At 40.9% G+C, this 26,683-nt stretch overlaps 1 protein-coding gene across 8 annotated transcripts in view; it reads left to right on the top strand.

The window, feature by feature from the left end:
• LOC144678947 (retinoic acid receptor beta) overlaps nt 1-26,683 on the top strand; it is a 573,064-nt gene that overhangs the window by 278,283 nt on the left and 268,098 nt on the right. The window contains exon 1 of one of the 8 annotated variants that reach the window (XM_078539062.1): nt 14,922-15,659. The exons of 4 other annotated variants lie outside the window; for them this stretch is intronic. In XM_078539062.1, coding sequence (XP_078395188.1) covers nt 15,503-15,659 — 157 coding nt within the window. In that variant the 5' untranslated portion in view covers nt 14,922-15,502. Of the gene's footprint in view, nt 1-14,921; nt 15,660-26,683 lie in introns of those variants that run through there. 3 more of the 8 variants (XM_078539064.1, XM_078539066.1, XM_078539069.1) reach the window with 3 other exon arrangements.

The following is a 26,683-nucleotide window of genomic DNA, read 5'->3' as shown; positions in this document are numbered from 1 at the left end:
GATTTTTGTTTGTTTTGGAAACACTGTTATTTAATTCCATTTTTGAATCAAATAACACAAAAGGAATATGTTCCTTGACAGATAAGTAATTGTGTTTGTTTCTTGACTTATGTCAGATTATTTCATTGGTTTAGTTGGATAATATGAATCAGATGAAAAGCTGCTTTGAATTTGGGTTGCTTTTTCAAGTCTAGCCAAGCATCATTTATTAGGATGGAAAATCACTTATTTTGGTTTAAAGATGTGATGTATTTGTATTTCCCTCATAAAAAATAAACACAGCTTCATAGGACTGGCAGGTGTTTAGGCCCTTCAAATAGTTTTCTGGCGGTAGTGTATACAATTATGCCTAGTGGTTAACACTGCATATTCCAATCCACAGCAATGAATTAAAATTACCAATCGTTGCACAGCTGCAATAATTACACTGAAGCACTTAAACAAACAGGAAATCAGGCACTTGACCCCTATAAGTCACCACATGGTAATTATGTTGGGAGAGCTGTTTGGAATATGGCAACTGTGTCTCGAAAAAGCAGTGACCTGGTTTTTGGAGCATTAGGAGATCTGGTTTTGAAGGAGACGATAGCCGAGAAGCCCTTAATATTGATAAATGTCATCAATCTCCAGAACTCCAGCACCAGATGAAATGGCTAGGAATAGTTTTTGAGGAGATTGAATTCAGTCTCTCTGAATGAAACATTTGATAAGAGCTCAAAAAATTGCTTCAATGATGTGAAGAAACCTACCAAAGGGGAGGCTGCATAATCACCAAACTAAGGCACTGATTGGAGGAGAGCAAAGGCTGAAGGAACTCTTTAAAACTGAGAGAAGAGGCACAATTCTTTATCTGAGAACATTAGGATGAGGTGTCAAAAGTTGATGAGGAGCCTCTACTATAAAGTCTGGTGAAGATTTTTCCTTTGGTAAACCATCACTTTCTCAGGACAAGGTACGTTACAGAATGTACACCACATTATACATTGCAGTGTACCTGCAAATCTTTATACTTAAGGTCTTACATAGTCCTGCCCATTTGAGTAATGATAATTATTCACAATGTCAGGGAAATGGACCCAGGAGGCTTCAGTGATACAGAATGAGTCATGGTCCCTTCAGGGAATTTAAAAAAAAAAGAAAGGCCTCTTTAGCCTTTGATTGTGATCTTTGCAGCATGAATTTCACCTTTCCCATGCTAATTTAATTTCATTGTCAGTTCAGTGGAATCTCAGGCATCCAGCAACAGGACATCCAGCATTCTCTGTCATCAAGCAGGCTAAGCAGCCAATTATATTGAAGAATTTTCACAGACAGCAAACCGGGAAGTAAAAATGACAGACCATCCTTCACTTTCCAATCATTTTAGAGAGTGGAATAAATATTGAGATGCACACGTGGGATTAAGGTAGAAGCAGGAACATCATAAACAAACTTTTAAAACATTTATAAATACCTATAGATTTTTTTTATTATAATGAGGAAATTTGACATTTCACAAACATAAAATTAGTTTTTCAGGGCTAGAGAGGTTGTGCAGCAATAATTATGAACTTAGTACACCAATTAAAACCCAGTTACACCTCATTCAACAAGGCATAACTTTTTCAAGTTTTTTTAGAGTGACACTAATACCACAAAAGTGGGAGTTCACAAGTGATTCCTAAGATTTCCATACTGGGGACTTCAACAGTGCACCCTGTGGAGGAGTGGGGTATCACTGACAGCAAACTCTAGATTTCCACTTTTAACTGTGCCAGAAGTTGCTCTCAGTTTTTCAGTTATAATGACAATGAGAGCTGACAGATACCGGTGCAAAATCTGGGCCTATGTCTGTCCAATACGGTTGGAGAGAAGGCCATGAGCAGAACATGCGCAGGAACATATCCTTTGGGCCACAGTTCTGCCAGCAATCGTCTGTTGAGCCAGCTGGAATTATCAGAGATTCTGTAAGTAGTGGTATGCAAGGCAGCTAGTCCTCTCTGATTCTGCTGCGGGTGAAGATTATAAGGGTCAGGGTCAGCTTCAATGTTTCCCTCCAGTCTTCCCTGTAAGTGGGTGGCGCAAATCTCACTTCCATGAACTGTGTAGGGTTTCTGTGTATTCTGTTGTGAAAACCAATTTGAGGTAGGAGTAGGAGGTGTGTCTGCTGGGGAGCTCAGTGCTCCAGAGGAAGAGTTCTAAACGCTGACCCATTGTAGTAGTGCTCATTGGCTAAGAAATTGTTCATGTAGCGCAATGTAACATTCTAGTAAATATATTTCAGCTAGAAGACTATGAATAGTTTTCTGGTTAAAACAAAATAATTGTTGCAGATTTATTTTAGTTACAGAATGTTGCAGTTAATTATAGCCCTGAGTTCTAATAGTCCAGTTCCACAATAAAGGACTTCCTTAGCGTCTTTGCTTGTGACAGATGGTGAGCAGCTAAGAACTTCATGAACACCATAATTATTTGTGTGGTACTTTGGTATTTATACATGGGACTTAATTCGGGAAAGTCACAACCCCAAACTACTTAAAGACTAGTATAGTCAACGATGTTAAGTTTGGGCAAGGAGGGAAATTTGTTTAAAGTCTTGAGGCTGTGAAATCATTGTTGATCTGCATTTACAGTTGTACAGTAAGGTAATCCTGGGTTTGCTAAGTCTTATAGTAATAAGCCTGACATTTTTCTTTCCTAGACCCCCTAAGGAGAATTTTCATTGTAACAGTATCTAATGAGAACACTATTCAACCCTAGATTAGAGGTCAACAGAAATAGTATTTACTGTGTTTCATCGGCCCATAACTTCCAAGCTCCAGGGCGTTGTAACTGGGGGGGGGGGGTAGATATTTGGGCACCCCAAAGATGCACTGGGAACCCCCCATGCCATACCTCAGAGTTTTCTAGGTGAGCATTACATGACAATTGTCCGGGAAGTTCAAACTTCCATTGGACAATTGCCCTGCAATGAAACCATCCAAAATGCAATTTAAATTGCAAATTTAAGATGGTTCCAACTGGCTTACAGTAATAGTTACCCAGAAAAAGTTAGAAGGGTTAAAAACACTTCTAACTTCTGGGTAACTATAACACTGACCTACCCCAACTTCCCCCCCAGTCCCTCCATGGGACACCCCCATATCTCTACCCCCCTGACTTTCTTCCCCAATCCCCCAACTGCACTCCCCAACCCCTGGCTCCCCTCCCTATGTCCCCCACTGATCACCCCCCTGACCACCTGAATCCCCTACTGACCACTCCTCCACTGACCACCCAACCCTCCCATTGACCACCCCTCCCCACTGATGACCTGAACCCCCACTGACCATCCCCACATCACCACCGAACCCTCCCCACTGACCAACACTCCCACTGGCTACCCAACCTCCCCCCACTGATCACCACCCCCACTGACCAACCCCTCTGACCACCTAGCACCCCACTGACCACACACCCAATGACCAAAATCCCACTGACCACTCAAAACCTCCTTCACTGACCACCCCATCAATGACTACCCTTCAACTAACCACACCACACTGACCACCCCTACACTAATCACCCTCCCACTGACCACCCAAAACCCTCCCCATTGACCATGCCCCATGGCCACCCCCCCAACTGACCCCTCTGACCACCTTCCCACTGACCACCTGACCCCCTCCACTGACCACCCTCTCAATGACCACCCAAACCCCCCACTGACCCCACACCCCCACACCCTCTCACTGACTACCTGACCCCCCCACTTACCACCTGACCCACTCCCGCGACTAAGCAATGACACCACCCCCACTGACCACCCAACACCCCCCCCCTCCCCCGCACCCCCCATGCTGCCCACTTACATTATATGCTTACCTCCTCCCTGGCTTCTGAAAGTGGCTGGGACCTTTAGCCTTACCTACTTTACTGCAGAAAATGTTGTAAAAAAGGGGACGTGGCTTCCTTACCTCCGATTCAGCTGCTCTCGACACAAGGCCTCGGGAACCGGCTACACTGAACCTTTCTCACCCAGCTTGAGTCGGAAAGTCAGGCGAGAAAGGAGTGGCTTCATTTTGGGGTAAGTAATTAGGAGCGGAGTGGCAATCCATTGGAAGCTATGGCCTCATGTTCATAATACACCTATTGTCTCAACCTTACAATGAGTCCATTGCTGCTTGAGACATTTGCATCTTCAATTTGTTTAGCCAAGGCCATTAAAATCAGCGTTAATTTTCATTATGAATATGTGTCTATTGGGTTGAGGAATAAAGTGTTAGTTACTTTATATCATTGGTAGCATTGGAAGCCTTCAGCTAATGGTAGCTCTTATTAGGAACAGTTCCTAGTTTTGTTTTTAAAGTCAGGTTTACAAAGATGAAGCAATTGAGTTAAGTCATGTTACTTTTTATTTTGCTTCTTCCTGCAAGTTAACTTTTCCAGTTAGAATCTCTAAAAAATACAATCTTGTGCTTTACTTTCAAAGAATTTTGAAGTTTCTTAAATGTATATTTTTTGTGAAGATTTACAACGGCATGTCGATTGTCATATCAAAGGTGTTTGTTCATACACCAAAGGTATCGAAATTCTTGTTGGTCACTGGAGGGGTGGAATTTTCAGCACTATAACTGTTTGCCACAATTGGTAAGGGAGGCAATGTGTGAGTATATATCAATATCTTATCTTCCTGGCTCTAAAATGCACACAATTTAAATTGGTTTTCTCCTGTTCTACCCAAACCCCTGCGCTGTGAACATCCAGGAGAAGGTAACTCTCCCCCATTTATTAAATTTATTTTTTAAACAAGCTTTATTTTGCAACATAAGTTTTGGTTTGCACCAGAGGAGATTGCTACAATCCCAGAGTTTGCAAGTCTAAAGTAAAAGTCATAGTGTAGCAATTTTGGGGGCTGGACTAGCAGCCCAGTAAACCATTGTACATGTTATTAAAACCGAAGAAGAGTCATTGGACTCAATACTTTAACTCTGTTTCTGTCGCCACAGACACTGCCAGACCTGTTTTGTTTTTCTGGCACTTTCTGTTTTTATTCCAGATTTCCAGCAACTGTAATATTTTACTTTTATTTCACTCTACCAGCCAACCAGGTTTGTTAATGTCTCTCGGAGAAGCACCACCCTAACTTAGCCTGCTTTATGTGTGACTTTAGTTCCGCATAATGGGGATGGATTTGTTTGAAGTTTGTCATGCTGCGTGCACGTGTAAATGGGGTTTCCACCAAACTTCCATCAAAGTTATGGAAGCAGAGTAAGTGAAACCCTGAAATAATTCTCAGTATATGTATTTGACTCTTGATGCGATCAGGTGTAAAAATTACTTAAGAAGACTCATCGCCAAGTTCTCAGGTCAACAGGGGATTGGTTATAAAATACCAACCATCCCCACTACTCAAGAACATAATGATCCAGGTTTGATGGCAGTAATGACAGCAAAACTGTCAGTGTCCATTGCCATTACTCCTCTGAAACTGATCGCAACTTTGGGAGTCAGCACATGTGTAGAACAAAACAAGCATCCAGAAGTTGTTGCCAGTGATTCAATACTCCTCCAGTCAGTGTGCTGTTGATGTTCTCCAGACTGCAATCCCTAAGCAATTGATGAATTGACAAAATCTTCCACTTCCACACTGTTAATCTTGCTGTAAACAACTTTGAAAAAAATTACACCTAGGCTAATGTGGTGTTAACAGTTTTTAATGGTCTGATAACTTCATAAGACACCCCTCAATGGTCCTGAAAAGCTAATTTTATATTTGTGTATTTTTTTTCATTATGGTGAAGATTCCAAATACTTTAATTTTCTCAATTTTGCTTATATTTTAGCTATCTTAATTTATAATTGTCATCATAGTTTTGCTGTCTGAACATTAAAAGTAAAGGTGAAATGATTCAATACTTTTACCTTCCTGCTTTGCTGTCCGTGAGAATTCTTTAATGTGGTTGGCTCTTTAACCTGGAACAAAAACAAAAATTGCTGGAAAAACTCAGCAGGTCTAACAGCACCTGTAGAGAGAAAGACAGAGTTAACATTTCGAGTGCGGATGACTCTTATTCAGAACTAAAGAGAAGTAAAAATGTGGTGAAATATATACTGTTTAAGGGGGGGTGGGACAGGTGAAGCTGGATAGAAGGCCAGTGATAGGTGGAGACAAAGGAGAGATTGCAAAAGATGTCATAAACAAAAGGTCAAAGTGGTGTTGATGGTGGCGATACTGGCTAAAGGAAGTGCTGATGGTGACATTAAGAGTAGAAAGCAGGATGAGCAAGTGACAGATGACCCTAGTGGGGGTGGGGTGGGGGCAGGGGACGGTGTGGGAAAAAAGATCGAAATGGGCTAAAAGGTGGGGATAAAACAATGAATGGAAATAAAAAATGTTTAAAATAATAATTATAAAAATAGGTGGGAAAAATATATATATATATATAACAATTAAAAAATAAATATTTGAAAAAAGGAGATCAAAAAGGGGTGAGGATGGAGGAGAGAGTTCATGACCTGAAGTTGTTGAACTCAATGTTAAGTCCGAAGGCTGTAAAGCACCTAATCGGAAGATGAGATGCTGCTCCTCCAGTTTGCGTTGAGCTTCACTGGAACATTGTAGCAGGCCAAGGATGGACATGTGGGCATGAGAGCAGGGTGGTGTGTTGAAAAGGCAAGTGACAGGGAGGTCTGGGTCATGCTTGCGGACAGTCTGCGTTTGGTCTCTCCAATGTAGAGGAGACTGCATTGGAAGCAATGAATGCAGTAGACTAAATTGGAGGAAGTGCAAGTGAAGCACTGCTTCACTTGAAAGGAGTGTTTGGGCCCTTGGACGGTGAGGAGGGAGGAAGTAAAGGGGCAGGTTTTGCACCTTCTGCGATTGCATGTGAAGGTGCTGTGGGATGGGATTGAGGTGTTGGGAGTGATGGAGGAGTGGACCAGGGTGTCCCAGAGGGAACGGTCCCTATAGAATGCTGACAGGGGGGGTGAAGGGAAGATGTGTTTGGTGGTGGCATCATGCTGGAGTTGGTGGAAATGGCGGAGGATGATCCTTTGAATGCGGAGACTGGTGGGGTGAAAAATGAGGACAAGGGGAACCCTATCATGGCTCTAGGAGGGAGAGGAAGGTGTGAGAGCAAAGGCGCGGGAGATGGGTCGGACACGGTTGAGGGCCCTGTCAACCACCGTTGGCTGTCTGATCTGCTGAGTTTTTCCACCAATTTTTGTTTTTGTTTCAGATTTCCAGCATCTGCATTATTTTGCTTTTATCTTTGGTTCTTTAACCTGCTTGCTGACATCGCTGCTGCTGGACACCTCGAGAACTTCTTGACTTTGGTGCCGGATTTAAACTTTCGCCGAAAAATGGGAAAGCTGCACCACAGATATTGCTAGATCGAGGTGGGTTACTTTCTTCAAGGTCAGGGTTGAGTGTCATTGCTTAGCTGCTGACCACAAAATCTAGTCCATTAAAATTAGGGATTAGATCACCACACCTACATGCAATTTTCACAAATTCTTTGCAACTTTGCAAATTAGAGCTTTTCACTGTGTAAATGCCTGAGACAAACAATCATACAAATATATATTGTAAGTGGATTTCCAACATTGTGAGTGCTTTGCAAATTGCTTATTTAGTTTTCCAGTGTTATGCTATTCTGCTTGTTGAAATGAATCCAGAAGAATTTTAGAAAATAAGGAAAACAAAATATACTTTGTTTCTTTTAAAAATGTTATCATTTTCATTTTCATCAATTTCCTGGCCAAGTTAGATGCACACATACATACCTGATTATTCCTTGAGGTATTGGTTTACAATTCAATATAAAAAGGATTTCTTTGGGATTTTAGAAAATAGAATTTAAAAATCTATTAAGTGAGAGGTGTTTTAGTTGGATGTGATTTTACATTGGACCAGATCTTGCTGTAAAAATAATGGTATGTTAGCGAAACACACCATTATTAATGCACAAATTGGCCAGAAAGTTCAGCAGATTAAGAGATATCCGATTCTCCACAATTTGCAGGACTATTTATTGAGCTCCACTGTTTGCTTTGCATACGCAGCCTCACACCCTTAAACTCCCTATTATTTTTAACAATTTACTGGATCTTTACATTAATCCCTGTTAAACTCTCCACTGATAGTTAAGTCTGGTAATGAACAGTGTAAGTGCCTTTTTAATTACAAGTTAATTATTAATATAATGCCAAACAACGTTTCTGGTGCAGAAATTGAAAAAAATTAAAATGGAGACATAGGGCTGAATTTTACATTGATTGGGGGGAGGGGGCACATGCCCAACCCAATCGGGTGTGAAATCGCAAGAGATGACATCAGGCGAGTGTCTGGACGTCATTGCGCACTCGCATGATGCACGCGAGCTCAAAAGATGGAAGCACACCCGCCGACAGTTAAGAGGGCAATTAAGCCCATTAATGATGCAATTTTCTGCTATTTTTCATCATCGGTCCATCCGTATGGCTGGCAGATGGGCAAATCGGCCAGGTGGCCTTTATATTTTTCATGAAACCTCATCCAAGGGCGGGATGAGGTTTCCGTTATAAAATAAAATAAAAATAAAAATCTGCGGGCAGCATTTTTATCATCTCTATTTTCAGGTGCCTGATTGTGATGCTCAGACATCTTTTTTTTGCTTTTTAAAACTAGATTGGAACATTTTCGGGTCTGCAGCTCCCTGAGGCAGCTCTCTGCCTTCAGGGAGCTTTCTCTCATTGCTCTCCTATGCCTGCGTTGATGGTCATCGCCCAGCCTCCTCCCACTCCCCTCCCCAGCAGCGCTGAGTTTTTCAGTGCATGCAACTTAATGGTCAGCCAGCGTGAAGTCGGAGGACGATCATGGTCAGCGCTCCATTTCCCGGCCCATCCTGGGCCCACCGATCGCGCCTGCCCGCCAAGCTAAAAATCCATGTTCCTTCAGGCGACAAATTGTTATTAGAGATTTTTAAAAAGACAATTTTTAAATGTTATTTTCTTTCTTATGTTTATTTTCTGTCTTTTTTCTCTCTCTTCATTCAATCACTCTTTCTCTCTTCATTTCTCTTTCTGTACTGGTTTGACTCTAATTTACTCTCCTTGTGAGTTATTCCTCTGGTTACTTAATGCTTAAATCACATTGATTAAGGACACACTATATCCCACCATTCACTGAGTCCCAGATGCCCTATCTCTCGTCATGCCATTATCAGCTTGCACTTCCAACAGGTTACTGTGCAAAAATATTTTGAGCTGAAGGATACAGAAAGAAAGTCTAACTAACAGGGCAGGTGACCAGCTGCCCTGCACCAGAAAGATCCAGCACATTGTCATGCTGTCATGCAAGATTGACAAAAATAGTGACAACTTGCATTTAAACAACCACTTGAATGGAGAAAAGCATCTCAAGGCACTTCACAGAAGCAGAAGGTAAGCAATGGAGCCCAAGCCAAAGGGAGAGAGGTTAGAAGGAGCCAATCAAAAACTTTGGGCAAAATTTTCCCCCCCATTGGGAGGGAAATGCAGGGCGGGCGTGGGCGGGTGGCCCTCTGATTGGTGCCCCTGATTGGGGGCGCGCCGCCATTTTTAGTGGGCAGGCCAATTAAGGCCCACCCAGCGTGATGTCCTCAGGGAAGCCCTATGCGCTTCCTGTGCGGGCAGGGGTGGGGGGGGATTCCTAAAATCAGAAGTGCTGCCTCAGGGAGATCGGTTCCCAAAGTAAAAAAGTAACCGCAGTGAAAATTTCATTCACCATCCATGTCCTCTCATGTGACAATGTCACATGAGTTGGGACATGGACATAATGTTAATTAAAAGTGTCTCTTAATTTTTTGATTCAGCAATGAAACCTCGTCCCGCCCGCAGATGAGGTTTCACGCTTTTTCAGGTGGCCACCAGCACTCCTGACCTGCCTGCCAACCTTAAGCTTGGACGGGCAGGTCCACTAATGAGCTTAATTGTTTTTTTAATGGCCTAACTAGGCTGTTGACAGGTCAGTGGGTGTGCATCCGACTCGGATGTGTGCCCGCTGAACTGACAATTTAAATGATGCGGGGTGACGTCGGGACGCACAATCGACGCTCGCCGACTGGAAGATGCTAGCCTTGGTGTATTAAGAAGGCTCTGAAAGGAGGAGATGGAAGTGGAGAAGCAGAGGAGTTTAGAGATGCAATTCCAAATCAAAAGTCCTAAGGTCAAAGGACAAAGGTACAGCTGAAAATGATACTGTAAATCAGGGGGTGCACAAAAGACCAGAATCAGAAGTACAGAGAGTTTGAGGCAGTGGGATTGTAGTATTGGAGAAGGTTACAGAGATTAGGAAAGGCAAAACCATGAAAGAGATTTAAGTGCAAGGATGAGAATTGGGTATGTAGGGGAACATTTGCCATTGCAGGTCACCAAGGGCAGTAGTGATGGAAGAGTGGAATTGCCACGGGATAGGAACGGGTTTTGGATGAGCTGAAGTTTATGGAGGGTGGTGAACGAAATACTAGTAATGACAGCATTGTAATTATGAAGCCTGGAGTTACAAAGCATGGATGAGGATTTCAGTAGCAGATGTTCTGAGATGGGGAAAATGTGAGTGATGCTAAGGAGGTGGAAATAGGCAGTCTTTGGGATGTATGATGTCAGAAGCTCAGCTCGAAGTTCAATTCCTTACTGATTTTTCAAGCAGCCTGATTCAGCCTGCGAATATGGCCAGGGAGAAGGATAAATCTGTGGCTAGGGTGTGGGGTTTGTGGATATGAGGTTGGAGGAAACTGGAGCTCATCTAGCATTGAATGTTGGTTAAGCAGTCCGACAATCCAAAGACAGTGGTAGGATTGAGAAGGATGGTGGGGGGGTAGTGTGGGTGTCATTTGTGTGTCAGCCATGACTCAGTTGGTAGTACAATTATCTCTGAATCGCAAGGTTCTGAGCTCAAGTTCCACTCCAGGACCTGAGCACAAAACAAATCTAAGCTGACACTCTAGTGCAGTACTGATAGAGCACTGCACTGTCGGAGGTCCTATCTTTCAATTAAACTGAGGCCCCAACTGTTTGCTTGGGTGGATATAAAAATTCCCATGGCACTATTTTGAAGATGAGCAGGGGAGTTATCACTCGTGGTCTCGCCAATATTTACCCCTCAACCAGATCACAAAAAACAGATTATCTGGTCATTATCATATTGCTGTATGTGGGAGTTGCTGAGTGCAAATTGGCTGCTGCATTTCCTATATCACAATAGTGACTACACTTAAAAAAGCACTTTGTTGGCTTTTAAAAAACTTTGAGATGCCTAATGATAATGAAAGGCACTCTATAAATACAAATTCTTTCTTTCTCTTGTCAAATTCATCTCAGAGTATGATAACATTTGAATTAGAACTACTGCTAAATTTGATGGCATTAATACTGTACTTGCTTTGTAGTATAAAAGTAACACAAGTATTATTTCCTTTCAAACAGTATCTAATAATTATGACAGCACATTCTCGTTTTTCATCTTTACATGCAGCCTAATTAATCAAGTTAGTACCATACAGTTATCGTGAAGGAAGTTGTTTACAAAGCGGAGGCAGATCTTTCAATTTAATGATTGTCTCTTTCAAGGGGATTTTCAAAGCATTTTCTTTGCAAAACTGTTAATTTAGGATATAACTTTGTATTGTGTCACTTACTTACAATAATATGACCATCAATTGTGAATGCAAACTAGCCACACCATAACAGAGTTCTCAAGAACCAAACATTGCGATCATTACAATGTGGTAGAGGGAATATCATATTGTATGGTATAAAATGTAATGTGAAAAGGTTAGAAACCAAAGTCCAGTAGTCCTATTAGAAGGATACTGCTCTGTTTTAACCAATAGTCTTGGGCTGTGGTGTACTGCGGTTATAGAAATAATATGAAAATAAGATTATTTTGTGATCAGCAGTGACACATGATAATTATCTCCACTAGTGAGTCTGGCCAGATAGCTCATGAGTGAAGGAGTCATGTGGGAATTATGGTCAGTCTCATAGTTGAGATAGTTATCACATTCTAGCTATGATGTGCTCTATTTATACAACACATTTCAAATATGATATTTAAACATAGTTATGTTTTTATGACAATGCAAGGGCAGAGATATGAAAAAATATCTCCCCGGTTTTCAGACCACACATGAAGTAGGAGACAAGCAAATGCCAGCAAATCTGCAAAACGATCTGTTGAGCATTAATTCTTCTCTCACTACTGTTATCTTGTTAAGTACCTATGAAAAACCTTATGAGACAAAAAGTTATCAGGGCAATAAATGAAGTAGTTTAAAAGTACTTAGTGTTGGCTATGAAATTAGTTTTCATTGTCACTTTCAGTTTCATTTCACCAAGCTAATTCCTGTTGCGCTATTGTCACTCCCAAACATTTTGGCAGACTTCTGGCGCTGTATCTGCTGCCACTGAATTGCTCGGCTTGGTTGGGGCACTGAAATGGCTCTGGCACCTGCAGTTATTTGGTTTGGAACCTGGGACTGGAAATGAATTTGATGGCACTAAGCAAAGTGGCCCTTTAATTTTTAAATTCCCCCTCTATTACCTTAGTAAAGCTACATGCTGAGAATGCAATGGCAGTAATGATGCAAAATATGTCGGCTGGTATATTCAACTGATTAGCACATCAATTGAAAATGCTCACCCAAATACTGTTGGGTGTATTCAAAACTCCACACCATTTCTCGCAGAAAATTCTGGAACTAGCAGCAGGAAGGAAGGAGACAGTGAAAAAACTCTACCACATTTCCTGCTGCTGACCATTCCACCACCATTTGTAACTGGCAGGTGGAAATTTCCTGAGGAGAGAAGAAATCGCAATTCAGGTACTCTGGAAGGATTTTAATCACATTTGGTGGACGGTTTCATTTGTAAACTTTTGGTGATGGCAGGGTGAGCCTCCGTTGTGATTTCTTGACCTGACATTCACATTTTAGGCTCATACTTATGAAGAATAGTTTCTTAGGTGAGGTACTTGAGGGTTCTGGTACCTGTGAAATTGTACACTCAGCCCCCCAGTGTTCAGAGAAGAAGAATAGAACATTTATAGAGATAAATGGAAATCAATAAAGAATGCTGGTGACTTCATATTTTGCCATTGTTTGTTCTGCCACATAGTTTGACGCATCTGTTAGAGACATTGCAAGGCCCAAACTGCAGATGTATACCTGCCTATGTAAGCTCAAAATGTTAACTTCTGATTTTTTTTCTTGTGTTATTCATTCAGAATAAAGCCTTGTTTGTATAAGCAATAGATAAAGACAAACACATCTTAAAAGATTCTTTTGAAAAATTGGAGTGTAAATTGGTTATTTTAATGGGATCTGGACAATTCAGTCTGATTATTTATCCTGCAGATTATTTGTTTAAAAAAAACCTTTTGTATTCAGTGAACTGTTTAGCTTTTTCTACTAGCATTGACTTATTTCTAAATTAGGTTTCTGTTTTCATACTGAACAGATATCTGATTTAAAAACATTTGTTTTGTGTTGCTGTACTATTCCTTCAACAGTTACTTTTATTTCCCAGTAAAGTCACGGCAGCTTAGTGATAGGAGTGGAAGATGCTGTTAAATTCACAATTATCTCAACATTTCAGGAGCTCCATGTACAGAAGCCTCTATATGAATGTAAAGGGAAAATACACAGTTCATCTACAGATCATATAGGTAAGATGTGCTGCATTTCACCTTCTGTGGCATGCAGGTACTAAAGGATGACTGCTTTACCTGATTCAGACCCTGCAATCAGAGAGATGTTTTGGCTCAGAGTTGAAACAGTGGAGGTTTCTCCAGTACTGGAAACCATAGGAGCATCTCTTCATTTAATTCTCTCAGTCACTGACATAAAGGCATTTCTGTCCTTGCAGCAGGCAGCCCAGCGGCAGGGTGTCAGAGACACCACTTGTCCTGGCTCTAAAATGCTGGGCTGGCATTGTCCCCACTCTAATAACAAATGCCAATCACTCATCAATTACCATCTGCTTTAATGGTTGTTCAAGGGAAATGGGTGGGGAATAATTGGATTGAATTTGTCTGTTCACTGTTTGGTTATGATGTATGTGCAATGTTTCCATGCAGGTGAGAAAAATCTACATAAAATCCATCTATTTTCTCAAAAGTGAAATAACTTGTAGATCACGTTTCCAAATTGTCAAAACATCCAAGCGTTTGTCAAAAGAAGTTTTCCTTTGAGCAGAGATGCTCCCTGTGGCACTGACTGATTGATTTTGTTCTTGTGAACAGTGATAGATAGTGCCAATGACTTCAGAATTGTGCCATGCATTATACAATGCCTGCCTACTGCCTGACCTGCTGACTATCTCCGGCATTTTCTGTATTTATTTCAGATTTCCAGCGTCTGCAGTATACTTTTACTTTTGCATTATACAGTCCCTGTTTATCTTTTGCCAGATAACATCCAGCAAAAATTCAAATTGACCTGTCAGAAAATCTTAACATTCATATGTGGTCCAAGCTGTTACACTGAAATGTCGGATTTGGGGGAAAAAAATTATTTATGACAATTCCAGAAGCTGGGTATCTAAACTGCTGTAATTTTATTTTGATAATTGATTTGAATTAGTCATTGTCGTGCAGAATAAATTTACCCACAATTAGCGCAAAATAAAGTATCTAACTCACCAATAGAAAGCAGGAGTTCAAGTGAAAATTAATTAATTCGCCCATTCACTGGGATAAAAATCCATTGCTGCCAATATTAAATGCAGCAAGTTTCGTGCGCATGATTTTGTGGGGGCATATTGTGAACCATTGCTTCCTCGGTAAATAGCTTTATGCATCGGATTTTCCCTCTCCTACTCAATAGTTGTTAGGTGCAGCTTGTATCTGCTTTGCTTGGCTTCTGGAAATATGAAGTGCTGTGGGAATCCTGGGAGCTGGTGATGTCAGGCTAGGTTGGGTCATTTGAAGGTTAGCAGCCTGGGTAGGGTTCAGAGAAAGTTCACTTGCATATATTAGGCAATTCAATCTTTTACTGTGCTTGTGTGACATAAGGAGTAGGAAGTAAGCTGGTCAAAAGCAGGACGAGCCATTTTGGAAAACAAGAGGGGTGAGCGGAGCTATTTTTGCGGCTGCAGATTTGTATCGTTCAAATTGTGCCAGGGATCGGGAGATTTCCGCGGGTCCCACAGAGCCAAGAGCGAAAGAGACTCTCAGCGAAAGGGCAGCTGCCAAGGCTGAGTATTAGGCAGCTTGACTTCCCCTCTCCTCCCCTTCACCCTCTCTCTTTTTGAATTGAGCGCCGTATCTGACTTTGGGGGAAAAATGGTAAACGATCATTTGGATCAATTACAGGCTTTTAGTTGTGTTGTCTGTCATAATTCATGATTCTGCTCTGGGAAAAAGACCAACAGCTCTTACGTGCCAAGAAAAAGAGGGCAGGAAAAAAAAATATAAGGGCAGAGTTTTGATGGGAGTTCGAACAACTTTTTCTTTGCAAATTTGCCCACACCTAGAGAGAGAGGAGAAACACTTTTCTTCGCAGGTTGTGGACAGCCTGTCGTCATGTTTGACTGTATGGATGTTCTCGCAGTCAGCCCTGGGCAAATGCTGGATTTCTACACTCCGAGCCCGTCCTCTTGCATGCTGCAAGAGAAAGCTCTGACTGCATGCTTCAATGGACTGACACACAGGGACTGGCAACAGAGGCACAGCACTCAATGTAGGTCTCTTTATCATTATTATTCATAATGTATATGATAGAAACTCTTGCGTTTTCTCTCTTTATTATCTTCTAAGTACAACTCCCTCCCCTCACATGTCCCTGAACTGGTGTGTTTAGTTGTGACCGGTATTAATCTCCCGTCAGTGCTTTGCCATGGCAGGCAGGCAGGCAGGAGCTCTGACAGTGCTGAAAAGTAACTGGATACTTTTGTCACTTCAACTCTGCGCACATATTTTGAACGATGTGCCGAGGAATGCAGTTGCTAAACAGTGGCACAGGCGCTAAAAGTGAGGAAAGACATAAGAATGGCAAACACGACCCTCACTCTGTGCTGCTGTTTGGGTAGGGCAGGAGCTGAGAGGTGCCTCCGTCTGTGGCTGGCCATAATAAATCTCCAGCAGTCCCTCCTCAGCTGTCTGTCTGCAGCACCCTGAACATTTACAAGGGAAGTGTCACTTTTGTTCATTCATTTTCACCGGTTATTAATTATTATTATTATTTTTAATTGCTGGCGTGGTATTGAAGCAGAATAGGGACAATTTTGCTCTCCAGTTCGGGGTATGGGGAGGTCTTATTTTTTTATTATGTTCAATGACGCTAAGTATTATTTCATGGTTGTGTTTCCTCTCTTGTAAAATCAAACTGTTAAAAAACAAATAAAGCATTAACTGCGCTTGAAGAGGAAAACAAATAGGGATTTTACTTTATCAGAAGCCAAATTGTCAGTTTCTGGTCCCGTAACCCGAGAATTGCGGATAAAAGATTCGTCCCAGGCAGAAATGACCAGAGTCTTCACCTCACTTCAATTATAAACAGACAAACATCGATTTTGTTTTTATTGTTTTCTTTTTTTGCTTCGAGCATCTTTACTCGAGTATTTGGGGGGGTTTTTTTCCGTTCGATTTGCCAGGACACTTCCTTCATTTGTCGAATGTCATTTTCAGTGTGCCGATCCCTTCGTTTATTCACATCAAAATATTTAATTATTTGATTCTTCTTCGACATCCTATTGCAATAAGATCCAACCGGCTATCGTGGTTTCCCCTCTACCCGCCAAAAATAACCTCTTATGCTTTCAACATCGTTGTCTTTCTATTATGGGCTCCCTTTTGAGGAAAGTTGGTGCTTTTGCATGTAAATCGAGAAAACAAAATTTGACGCGTCTATGTTGCAATTTACAGATAGCAACCAAGACAAGGCTGGGCTGTGGAATGATGGTTTTATTGTAACTTAGTGCATAAGGAGCACCTTCAGTACAAGAGCGGATTATGTAGGGTAAATCTGGAGGTAATATTGTCTCATGAGTACCAGTGACCACAGACCCCAGTATTTCCTGGTCCTGCTGTTCCTCATTAAGCACTTTGTGGCTCTGTGTTTATTAATGGCTAACAGAGACTGCAGATTGATTGCGTTGACCTGCCACATATCTGAAAAACCTTTTTTTGATTGTGCCAGTGTAATGAAAAGGAGATTGAGGGAGCTGACAATACTAAGGTTTTAGTAATGTAATAATGTTGTAAGAGACACTTAAATTACCTGTTTGATGTACATTCAGCAATTTCAGCTGTTAAAGGGAAAAAAATCAATCCATGGTACAGTAACTTGTCCCCTGTGTGCTGAGAGCAGCTGTACACTGCTTTCCTTAAGCACTTTTCACTTCAAAGTTTTATGGGAATATCTCAGTGTTTTTAAGGTTTAATGAAGTTAATAAAATTAAAATTGATGCAAATATAACTTAATTCCATTATGATTTTAGTGCAGAAACAGCCCATTCTTGCTTTTTGAGGTTTCTCTACATCAAATTATTAATTCATTGTGCGATTGCAACTATTTAAGCACGATCGTTGGATTTGGAGTAAGTATTGTATATAACCAAAACACCACAGGTATCTCATATAAATGGGATACAATGGGGTGGAAATTTGTCTCAAGAAGGGATGCAAAAGGGGCAGTATCAGATCAGCCGCCTGTAATACACAGTGCCTAACATTGAATTCCATTGACTGCAATGGAACTGCAATTTTCAATTTACAGAGAGTATTCAGAGAAATGCAAAGCAAAACAAAGCTGGGCTGTGGAACAATGGTTTTATAGTAACTTACTGCAGAAGGAATACTTCCAGTATAAGAGCAGCTTATGTAGGGTAAGTCTGGAGGTAATATTGCCTCATGAATTCCAGTGACCACAGACCTTCGTATTTCCTGGTCTGCTGTTCCTCATTAGCCCAACCTTGTCTTGGTTTGTAAATCCGTTTTGTGCCACAGTCTAAGATGACAAATTTCTAACCCAATGTATTCAGGCTTAAGGAAAATATAAATATGCAGGAGCAGTGTCAGTGGACATTAAAGCCTTGGTCAAAGTCTGTTCATTTGCAACTGAGATACAGCTTTCCTCACCAGTATTGGGTTTTCATTGTTAATTGGTAATGATTACATAGAACAGCGCTTCCCAAACTTTTTCCTGATGTGACCCGCATTTTAATGCCTCAGATTTCATGTGGCCCCAGAGTGAAAATTTACAGAGGGGAGGAGGTTCATTGAGCAAGGGATAGGCGGGCGGTGGTGAGCGGTTGACCGGTGGGTGGGGGGAATATTTCTTGACCAGGGTGGAAGTTTTAAAACTGCAGTGTTTACACTGAAAAAAGTGAAAACGCACCTTTTTACAGGCTGTGGCTGTAGCAGCAATCAAGCCTTGAAGAACAGATGATTAAGCTACACCCACGGACAGAAAAAAATACTAACATTTAAAGGGGCCTCGCAGCTGTCAAAACTCAGTCCAAGCTCCATGGCCACCATTGCTGCCTCGAAGGATCCACAGTTGGAAGCCCCTGACACAGAGTTTAAAAATCTGGACTCTCAATGTTGCTCAGAAACCATCCACTAGGAGGTGTGTTATCTAGCCCAAGTGACTGTCCCACAGATGCTTCCTCCCTACCTGTGGGTAAGTGTTTGGTTTCTGCTCAGTAGCCTATCATGGTGGGAATGCTGAGATAAACCAGTCAGTGCTTGGGTATCACAGGTGCTTGAAAGATTATTTCCAAGGTTTATGGTATCAGTATTTTTGGGGCTTCAATATGATGAGCTGCTGCAATATCAAGTGCTTATAAACAAGAATGTGACATAAAAAATATTTGTGTGACAGGATGTTTACTCTTTTTCTGTGATCTCATACTTATTCATGTGGTAGGATGTATGGCTTGTACTCTATGTTAACTCCGCCTATGGTTGAAAACAGGTAACAGTTATGTAAGTGGTCATCAATAGATAGATTAAATTAAGTGAGCAATTGAATTGACTGAATGAGCCAGCACGAATATGTTCCAAAATTGTGCTCCCTAAATTGATGGTGATTTATCGGTGATAATAAGAAGCATATTTTATGTTAGAATGGGAGACCTATTCTGGCATAAATCATGCTGAACATTCATTATTACTGTAATGATTAAAGAGTGGCAATAATAGTTCTATTCATTATTGTTAGAATTTTCAAATCTTGATTTTTTTTATTAAAGAAGCTACCTTGCAAAGATTGAATTATTATTTAAAATCAGATTCTACCACAATTATGAAAAATTAAGTTGAATTTTGTGTAATATTGCAACTAATTTAAAAGAAAAAAATCAACAAAATACTGCTTGTCTCTGTTTCAGACCCCTCACTGTGGAATCGAATAAGTCCAAGGTGCTGCATTTGTAAATTCTTATTCCCTCTTCCTAGCCCCAAACCCCAATCACCCCAACTTCATAACTTTGATTACCAAGGCAGCATATTCTGCAAACACAATCATCTCATTTCCTCAGTTGACCCCATAGGTGACCTAGACAGAGTCCAGGTTGCAACCTTAAGTAAGTGGAATCCAATGAAACTTGGCGATTTGACAGTGCACTATGGAAAATGTTTTAGAAGGTAATCTTGAAATGTGTGAGGTTTTAGGTTTTTAGATTGTATTTGAAGGTTGAGAGGGTAGCTTTCTTTAATGCTCCTTTTCATGCACTTCAGTTCATCTTTGTCTGATACCCAGCGACTGACAATTTGTGAGTTGTGTGACTATATCAGCCTCAAAATGGAATGAGGATGCAATTTCCAATGTTTTGTAATCATAATAGCAACTGGGTTTTCACCAGTGTCACACCTCACTGAATTTAGATCAGGCTGTATAGTATCTTAAAGGAGGTCTTGTAGTGCAGTGGGTAGTGTCCCTGCCTCTGAGCCAGAAGCTCCAGGTTTGAGTCCTGCTCCTGGGTGTCATTGCCACGGAAGGTGCATTCATAACATGGCCAAACAGGTTGATTATCGACATATAAATCCTTCCGATATGCCTATGGCAGGCTCTCCTGGTCAACTATTCTAGATGTGGAATGGCTTGCCTCAACTTATAGCCACTGATGACAGGCTGGCGACCTGTTCCAGGAAAAACTAGCTATGGGAACAGACATAAGCATGTGCTTTGCCTCGTGTTTCACTAGACGTTCTTAAGTATAATATCTCAGCACCTTAGGGGAAAGGCTTCATTCAGAATTAAGGACTGTTTGGCTAATTTTGCTGTAACTTTTAGTTTATCAATAGCTGCAATGGATGAAGAATTGATCTGTTTTTCTGTTTAATTTGATAGCACCCAGTATGTGCTTGTTTGTAAGACAGAAAGCATGTGCGTTAGGTGATTGATGTTCAAAGGGTTATTGTTTCTCTAAAATAAATATGTTTCACATTATAACAGTGCAGGCTAGAAAGTGGCATGAATGAAGAACTGTGATCGAGGGTTCTGTGTATTGCATCACATAGAATATGAATTAGATGCGTAAACTACTGGGATGGAATGGGATTAACGTCAGAGGCGATTGTCATGATTTAATCAGCTTAGAGGCTTTCTATTCAGGGGTACATATGTGAAAATCATTAGTCAATATGTTGAACAGCCATGACGCACAGTGTTTTAAAAAAATTCAGGATACTGATTTGACATTGGTATTTAATTATAAAAATGCGGGGAACTGCTGGCACTGAGCCAGATAGTCAGAGCTCTCCTTTATAACTAACCACATGCACATTATCGAGATAATGCACTAGAACGTGATATTATTTATGTTTCTGACAAGCTATATTAGTGACAGATGTGTGTGCTGCAGTGGACTGATTGTCAGTCATACCAGTTAACACACAGAAATTGCAACAATTACATTAAAAGAAAGCAAATAAAATATTGGGTGCTTATTTTGCAATTACTGTTAAAATTGTTTTCTTTTTAAATATTCATTCACAGGATGTAGGCATCACTGGCAAATTTGTTGCCCATCCCTAATTGCTTTTGAGAAGGTGGTGGTGAGTTGTTTACTTAAGCTGCTGCAGTCCATGTGGTGAAGGCGATCCCACAATGTTTTTGGTTTGAGCTCCAGGACTTTTATCTAGGGACTATGTAAGAAGGACGATTTATTTCCAAGATAAGATGGTGTGTGATTTGGAGGGGACCTTAGAGGTGGCGGTGTTCCCATCCATCTCATGACCTTGTCTTCCTAGGTGTTAGAAGTTGTGGGTTTAGGAGATGCTGTTCAAGAAGCCTTGGTGATTTGCTGCAGTGCGTCTTATGAATGGTTTCATCTACAGCCATGTTATGCCAGTGGTGGAGAGAGTGTATGTTTAAGGTAGTGCTCGAGGCGCCAATCAAATGTGCTGCTTTGGCCTGGATGGCATTGAGCATCTTGAATGGTTCTGGAGTTGCACTCATCCAGACAATTAGAGAGTATTCCGTCACTTGGGAGGTGAGTTACTTGCCACAGAAAACCCAAGCCTCTTAACTGCTAGTGTAGCCATAGTACTTATGTGGCTGGTCCAGTTATGTTTCTGGTCAGTTTGGTGACCAGAATTTGATTATGGTAATGCCATTGAATGTCAAAGGGAGGTTGTTACACTCTTTTTTGTTGGAGATGGTCATTGCCTGCCACTTGTGTGACATGAATGTTACTTGCTAATTATACACCCAAGCCTAGGTGTGCGTGGTAGTATTATCACCTTCAAGTTGCTGACAAATTTTGTTGGTCAAACTGACACTTTTGCAAGGTAAAAGTGGCCCAGTGAGTTTAAGTGCAATGGTGACAATCAAACAAAGTCACTTAGTGCTTGTTTTCTTCAAATATTATATGATTTGCTGTTCCAGCCAACCGTCCTCTGGTCTGTAGAGCATGCTTTAAACAACTTATTCGGGAACGGCCCCAGCAATTTTTTAATTGTAAATGTTTGTGTCTGGATGGAAATAATTCTGTACTATTTAGTTCACATTGTTAAACTTTAGATATTTAAATTGTAATTTGAATGAATTTCTCCTATGCTTAAATGACAATGCTGTTACTTTGTAATGTAGTATCAGGAGGAAAGGCAACCCAATGGAAAGGTATGTCTAAGGCTATTTGTCAGCTCACTTATTCAATGTTGTCACTAGGTTTATTAAGTAAATTGACGCGGAAATATTTTATGGTGCATTCACTCTCCACAAGTTGAGGCTTACAGTGTGAAGCCAAAACCTTAATGTATCATAAGCTAAGATTGGAGTGGAAATTGGTATGAAGGCTCCAATTGATTCAAAAACAAAGCAGGGTGAACTCCCTCCTCTGTTGACCCAGGAATCAGGCTGCATTTACACAATCACTGCACATTGGTGTGCGACAAAAGTGCTTTGCCCCAATGTAGCAGTTATGGTCTAACTGCCTCAATGGTCTCTGCTACTTTTAATTCATCACCTCTAATTACTCCAAACACTGGATGGTAATCACCAGTATATCACCCTCATGTTAATAGCACAAAGACACAACCCGAGGTTGGCAGGATGAAGTCTATTATTACATTGCTGGGTAGTTTTCACAGCTGAAGTGGACGTAGGATGAAAATTTGATGTGCCTACCATTACGCTTTATTGAAATCCTCATGACAATGCTGGTATTGTGTTGTAATTATGGAACAGCACTGGGAAACATCTACTTCTAGCATGAGAGTTCTTTTTGTGAGAATCTTGCTTGCATTCTGGAATTTCAAAGAATTAATGGAAGCACTCTCAACATAGATAGAGACTGCTCTTGTAATATAATTTAGAATTGGCTCGGGGCGAAAAAAGAGGGGCCATGGGAGTTGGATGCACTCTGAGAGCTCACATTGTAGGCACCTCCTCACTCATTGAGGGTTTGAAGCTGGTTATTCATGGTTGCTACAACAACTTATAAATTATTAGCAGCATTTAAGAATGAACCAAACCAAAAGACACACATATTTTTCAGACAAGTGTCTTTTGCTATATTTTGTAAGTGAACTCTTGCTGTGTATCAAAAGCCACTTTGTAATTGTGCTGTTTGCGACTGTTAAAGCTGTAGGGATGATAATCTGACTTGGGGCCAGATGGATGAAAGACTACCAGACAAATGGAGGATTCAAAAATGGCAATTATATAATAGGTGGGTTTAAAGTTGAAAATTATAATAGTCATACCTCTCTCTGAAGTGCAATCCTTAATATCACTTTCTGGTTGTATCTTATGCAGTTCAGTGATGGAGATTGTGGTGACTTGGGTAGGAATAATACAGAAATTAATCTCTTGAACAAAATGGCTGATATATAACTTTGCTGTGTTAATTCACCCTTTGCATTTGAAATCTCAAAAATTGCAGGGAATATGTTTTTTTCTATACACTGCATTAGAAAATAGAATTTTGATTGTACCTTTAGGCTAAATAGGTTTCACAAAATTCAGATTTGATCGCCTGTTGGAATTACTGATCATTCATACAGCGCATTGTGTACATCCAAGTGTCTACAACATACTTTCCAATGGAAAGTCCCAAACCTCAGCTAAAAAAAACTCCTTAAGATGGAAAGTAAAGCATGCAAATGGATATTACTTAAACTGACTACAGTTATATGATGAACAGATGGATCGATGTTTTTAACTGCTCTATGCTTGCTTACAGATGAACTAGAAGAATAAGCATGCAAGAAAGGGCAATGAGTGCTTCATATTATGAATATTTAATTTTCTTTTTTTTTACAATGCTTGGCTTTTGATGTTTATCAATTCAAGCTGCAGACCATGCCTGTTTGGAATTAGCCATACTAGCAGGGTAACAAGTGTGATCAAACAGAGCTCCTTACAGGGCTGACAACTGACATTGCCAATTGACTCAGTGTTAAGCGAGCAATGCCAGCATCAGCACTGACCTATGAACATCTGAATTATTGAATCATACCTAGTGACTGAAACATATAGCCCAGTTTATCACTCTGGAATTTTTTGCAAGGATAGACAGACAATTTTCATCTTTTCTTTTCCCAATTTTCCAGAAAAGCTCATTTGATTAATAACTTATTTTCCATTTGATTTGCAATCTTTTACTTTGCTTTCTTTCCTCAAGTCAGCCACTCACATCAATATGTTCCTCTTGGGATGGGCTAGTCTAGACTTATCAACACTTTCACAGAAATCTCGATACATTGTTGCCCCAAGAAGGTGGCTTTAACAATGTGGATAGGGATCCCTTTACAGCCAATTTTCTCCTATTTTCCCACCTTCTCCCCCCCCCGCCCCCCCTCCCCGCACCCTCCCCGTTTGCTGCCAGATGTCTCATCAGGACCTGGAAAGGAAGCACACCCTAAACCCTTTAGGAAGTCTGTGTGCAAACATTATTAATGACTGCATCTCAAGCTCTGTCTCCTAGTTAAAGTTCAGTACTTTGTTGTTGTAGCCAGCTGGGAGCCACTCCTAACTAGTATTCCTGGTGATGTGATCCTGTGTAGCTTTGTTTTAAGATAATATAATGACCCCCTCACTTTCCCCATCCTAAAACTAGGTCCATTCTGTCTACATTTATAGAACCTTGCTCACTTGTACATTACTGTGTCCATTTACAGATTAAATGATTAGAACGATTTTGTTTAGTGGGCAGAGGTGTCAAGGCACTGTCAATTTGGCTAAAGTAACTTTGTTTCATTCACATCCCCAGCTTTATTACATTGTAAACATTTAACTGATCAATGTCCTCTTGGAGACCAGCAGAGATTTGTGACTTACTCTTATTTGCTTTCTGTCAGTTAGCTAAGGGTCATCATTTGATCAAAATTTTGAGAACTGCCAAATAAGCTAATTTTGGAGTCATATTGTGTGCACCTGCTTCAGAAACAGTTCAGAGCCATGTATTTGAGCCATGTATCAGAGAGCCAGATCCCAGCAGCACTGCATAGGCAGACCTGTGTGCATGCCTGGGTCAAACATACCGACTGTGGGTCATTGGCAGTTCACCGAGTCAGGTCTGGTAAGCGGCAAATACCTACTTCTTTAAAGAGCTTAAGCTCCTTCACTGCCTGCTCACAAAAAGAAATTGACATTCTCCCAAGAAAAATGTAACCTGAACAGTTCTTGAAACTATAAGCTTGGTTTAGTGTCAGAACTAAGCATGGTTCTCTTTCAAGGCACATACACATGAAATTTATAGTGAATGAACTAATAGGATTTATGTGGGGAGAGGGGATAATGAATGAACGTGTGTTGTGAGAGCTGACTGCTTTAATTAGTCTGAGATTCCTTCAATATTTTAGGTTCAAGATTTTTGTTCAAACATTTTTATTGTCCTTTTTATGTGACTTTGGCTCAATTGCCACCTCTGAGTCGGAAGGTTATAGGTTCAAGTACCTCTTCTTGACTTGAGACTAATGATGCAGCATTCAAAGAATGCTTGCTGCATTGTCAGGTGCTCTCTTTTGAATTGGGAGTTAAAGAAGTCCCTGACTGCATGTTCAAGTGGCTATTTGGAGAAGAGTAGGGAGTTCTTTTGACATCCTTCCTCAAGTCAATGGCCTGGAATTTGCAGTCACATTGACAGTGAAACTGTCAGTATTTGCTGAAACTGACAGCAACCTCGTGAATTCACAAATACCCAGTTAAACAGAGAAATCTTGAAGTTGCTGTCAGTGATTCTATTCTTCCTCCAGAGAATGCACTGTTGAGGTCCCTCAAGAGTGCAATCCCTAAGCAAGCAGTAATTTCTCAAAAAAACACCACTTTTACACTGTTTATCTTGCTGTAAAAGCCCTTACAAAATATACACTTGCTGAACAAACTTTAAATGCATTTTTAATGGTATACTAACTCCATAATTATTGCTAAACAACTTCACTGGCTCTGAAAAGCTAATACTGTTTTGGAATGTCAAATTTCTCCATCAGATGTTAAGATTCACATTTTTTTTGTTTGTTTGGTCATTTTGATATTTTAGCTTCTATCTAAATCCAATTGTAATCATTTATTTCCATATATGAACTTTTAAGTTAAGGGATTGAGTGCTTTTAACTTCCTGGTTTGCTGTCTGTGAGTATGCTTCAATGTGATTGGCTGCTTACCCTGTCTGCTGATATTACTATTGCTGCACAGCTGGAGACCCCTTTGCCTTGGGACTAGACTTAATCTGTCAGAAAAGGGGAAATCTGTGCCTCAGAGATCACTAGGGATGGAATTGTCCCAGATTTGCACTAAGTGCAGTAGTGGGCAGGTAAAACAATGTTTTGCCTGCTGGCCATAATGGTGGCTTCTCACGACATATCATCCCAAACCTACTGCACTAATTATGCATTCCTGGGAAACATGCCATTTCCATGGTGGACGGGCTCCAATTCGCCTGCAACGCCATCACTTTGCCGCTTCATCACTCCGGGTGCCACATTTAAAGTACAGCCTCGCGCATACCTCTCGGTGCTTTCAGTTCAGGACTGCGGCGAATAAGACTTGGCCCCGAAAGGCAAGAAGACTGCAGTCCCCAGGTTAGTGACACATCCCTCGAGTGCCTTTTGGATGCTGTGGAGGCCCACCGTGATGTCCTGTACCCCCACTCTGTCCACAGAAGGGACAGCAACATTACCACTCTGGCTTGGTAGGTGACGGCAGTGGTGATCAGTGCCAATGCTGCAGGTTGGCCATCCAATGCAGATAGAGGATGAATGATCTCATCAATGCTGCCAGGGTATGGCAATCATCCCATCACTCTAAAATCACAC

The sequence above is a fragment of the Cetorhinus maximus genome, chromosome 3 (genome assembly GCF_964194155.1).
Source record: "Cetorhinus maximus chromosome 3, sCetMax3.hap1.1, whole genome shotgun sequence".
NCBI classification, from domain to species: Eukaryota; Metazoa; Chordata; class Chondrichthyes; order Lamniformes; family Cetorhinidae; genus Cetorhinus; species Cetorhinus maximus.
The sequence above is the reverse complement of the archived record's forward strand: the minus strand, read 5'-3'. Positions and strand labels throughout refer to the sequence as shown.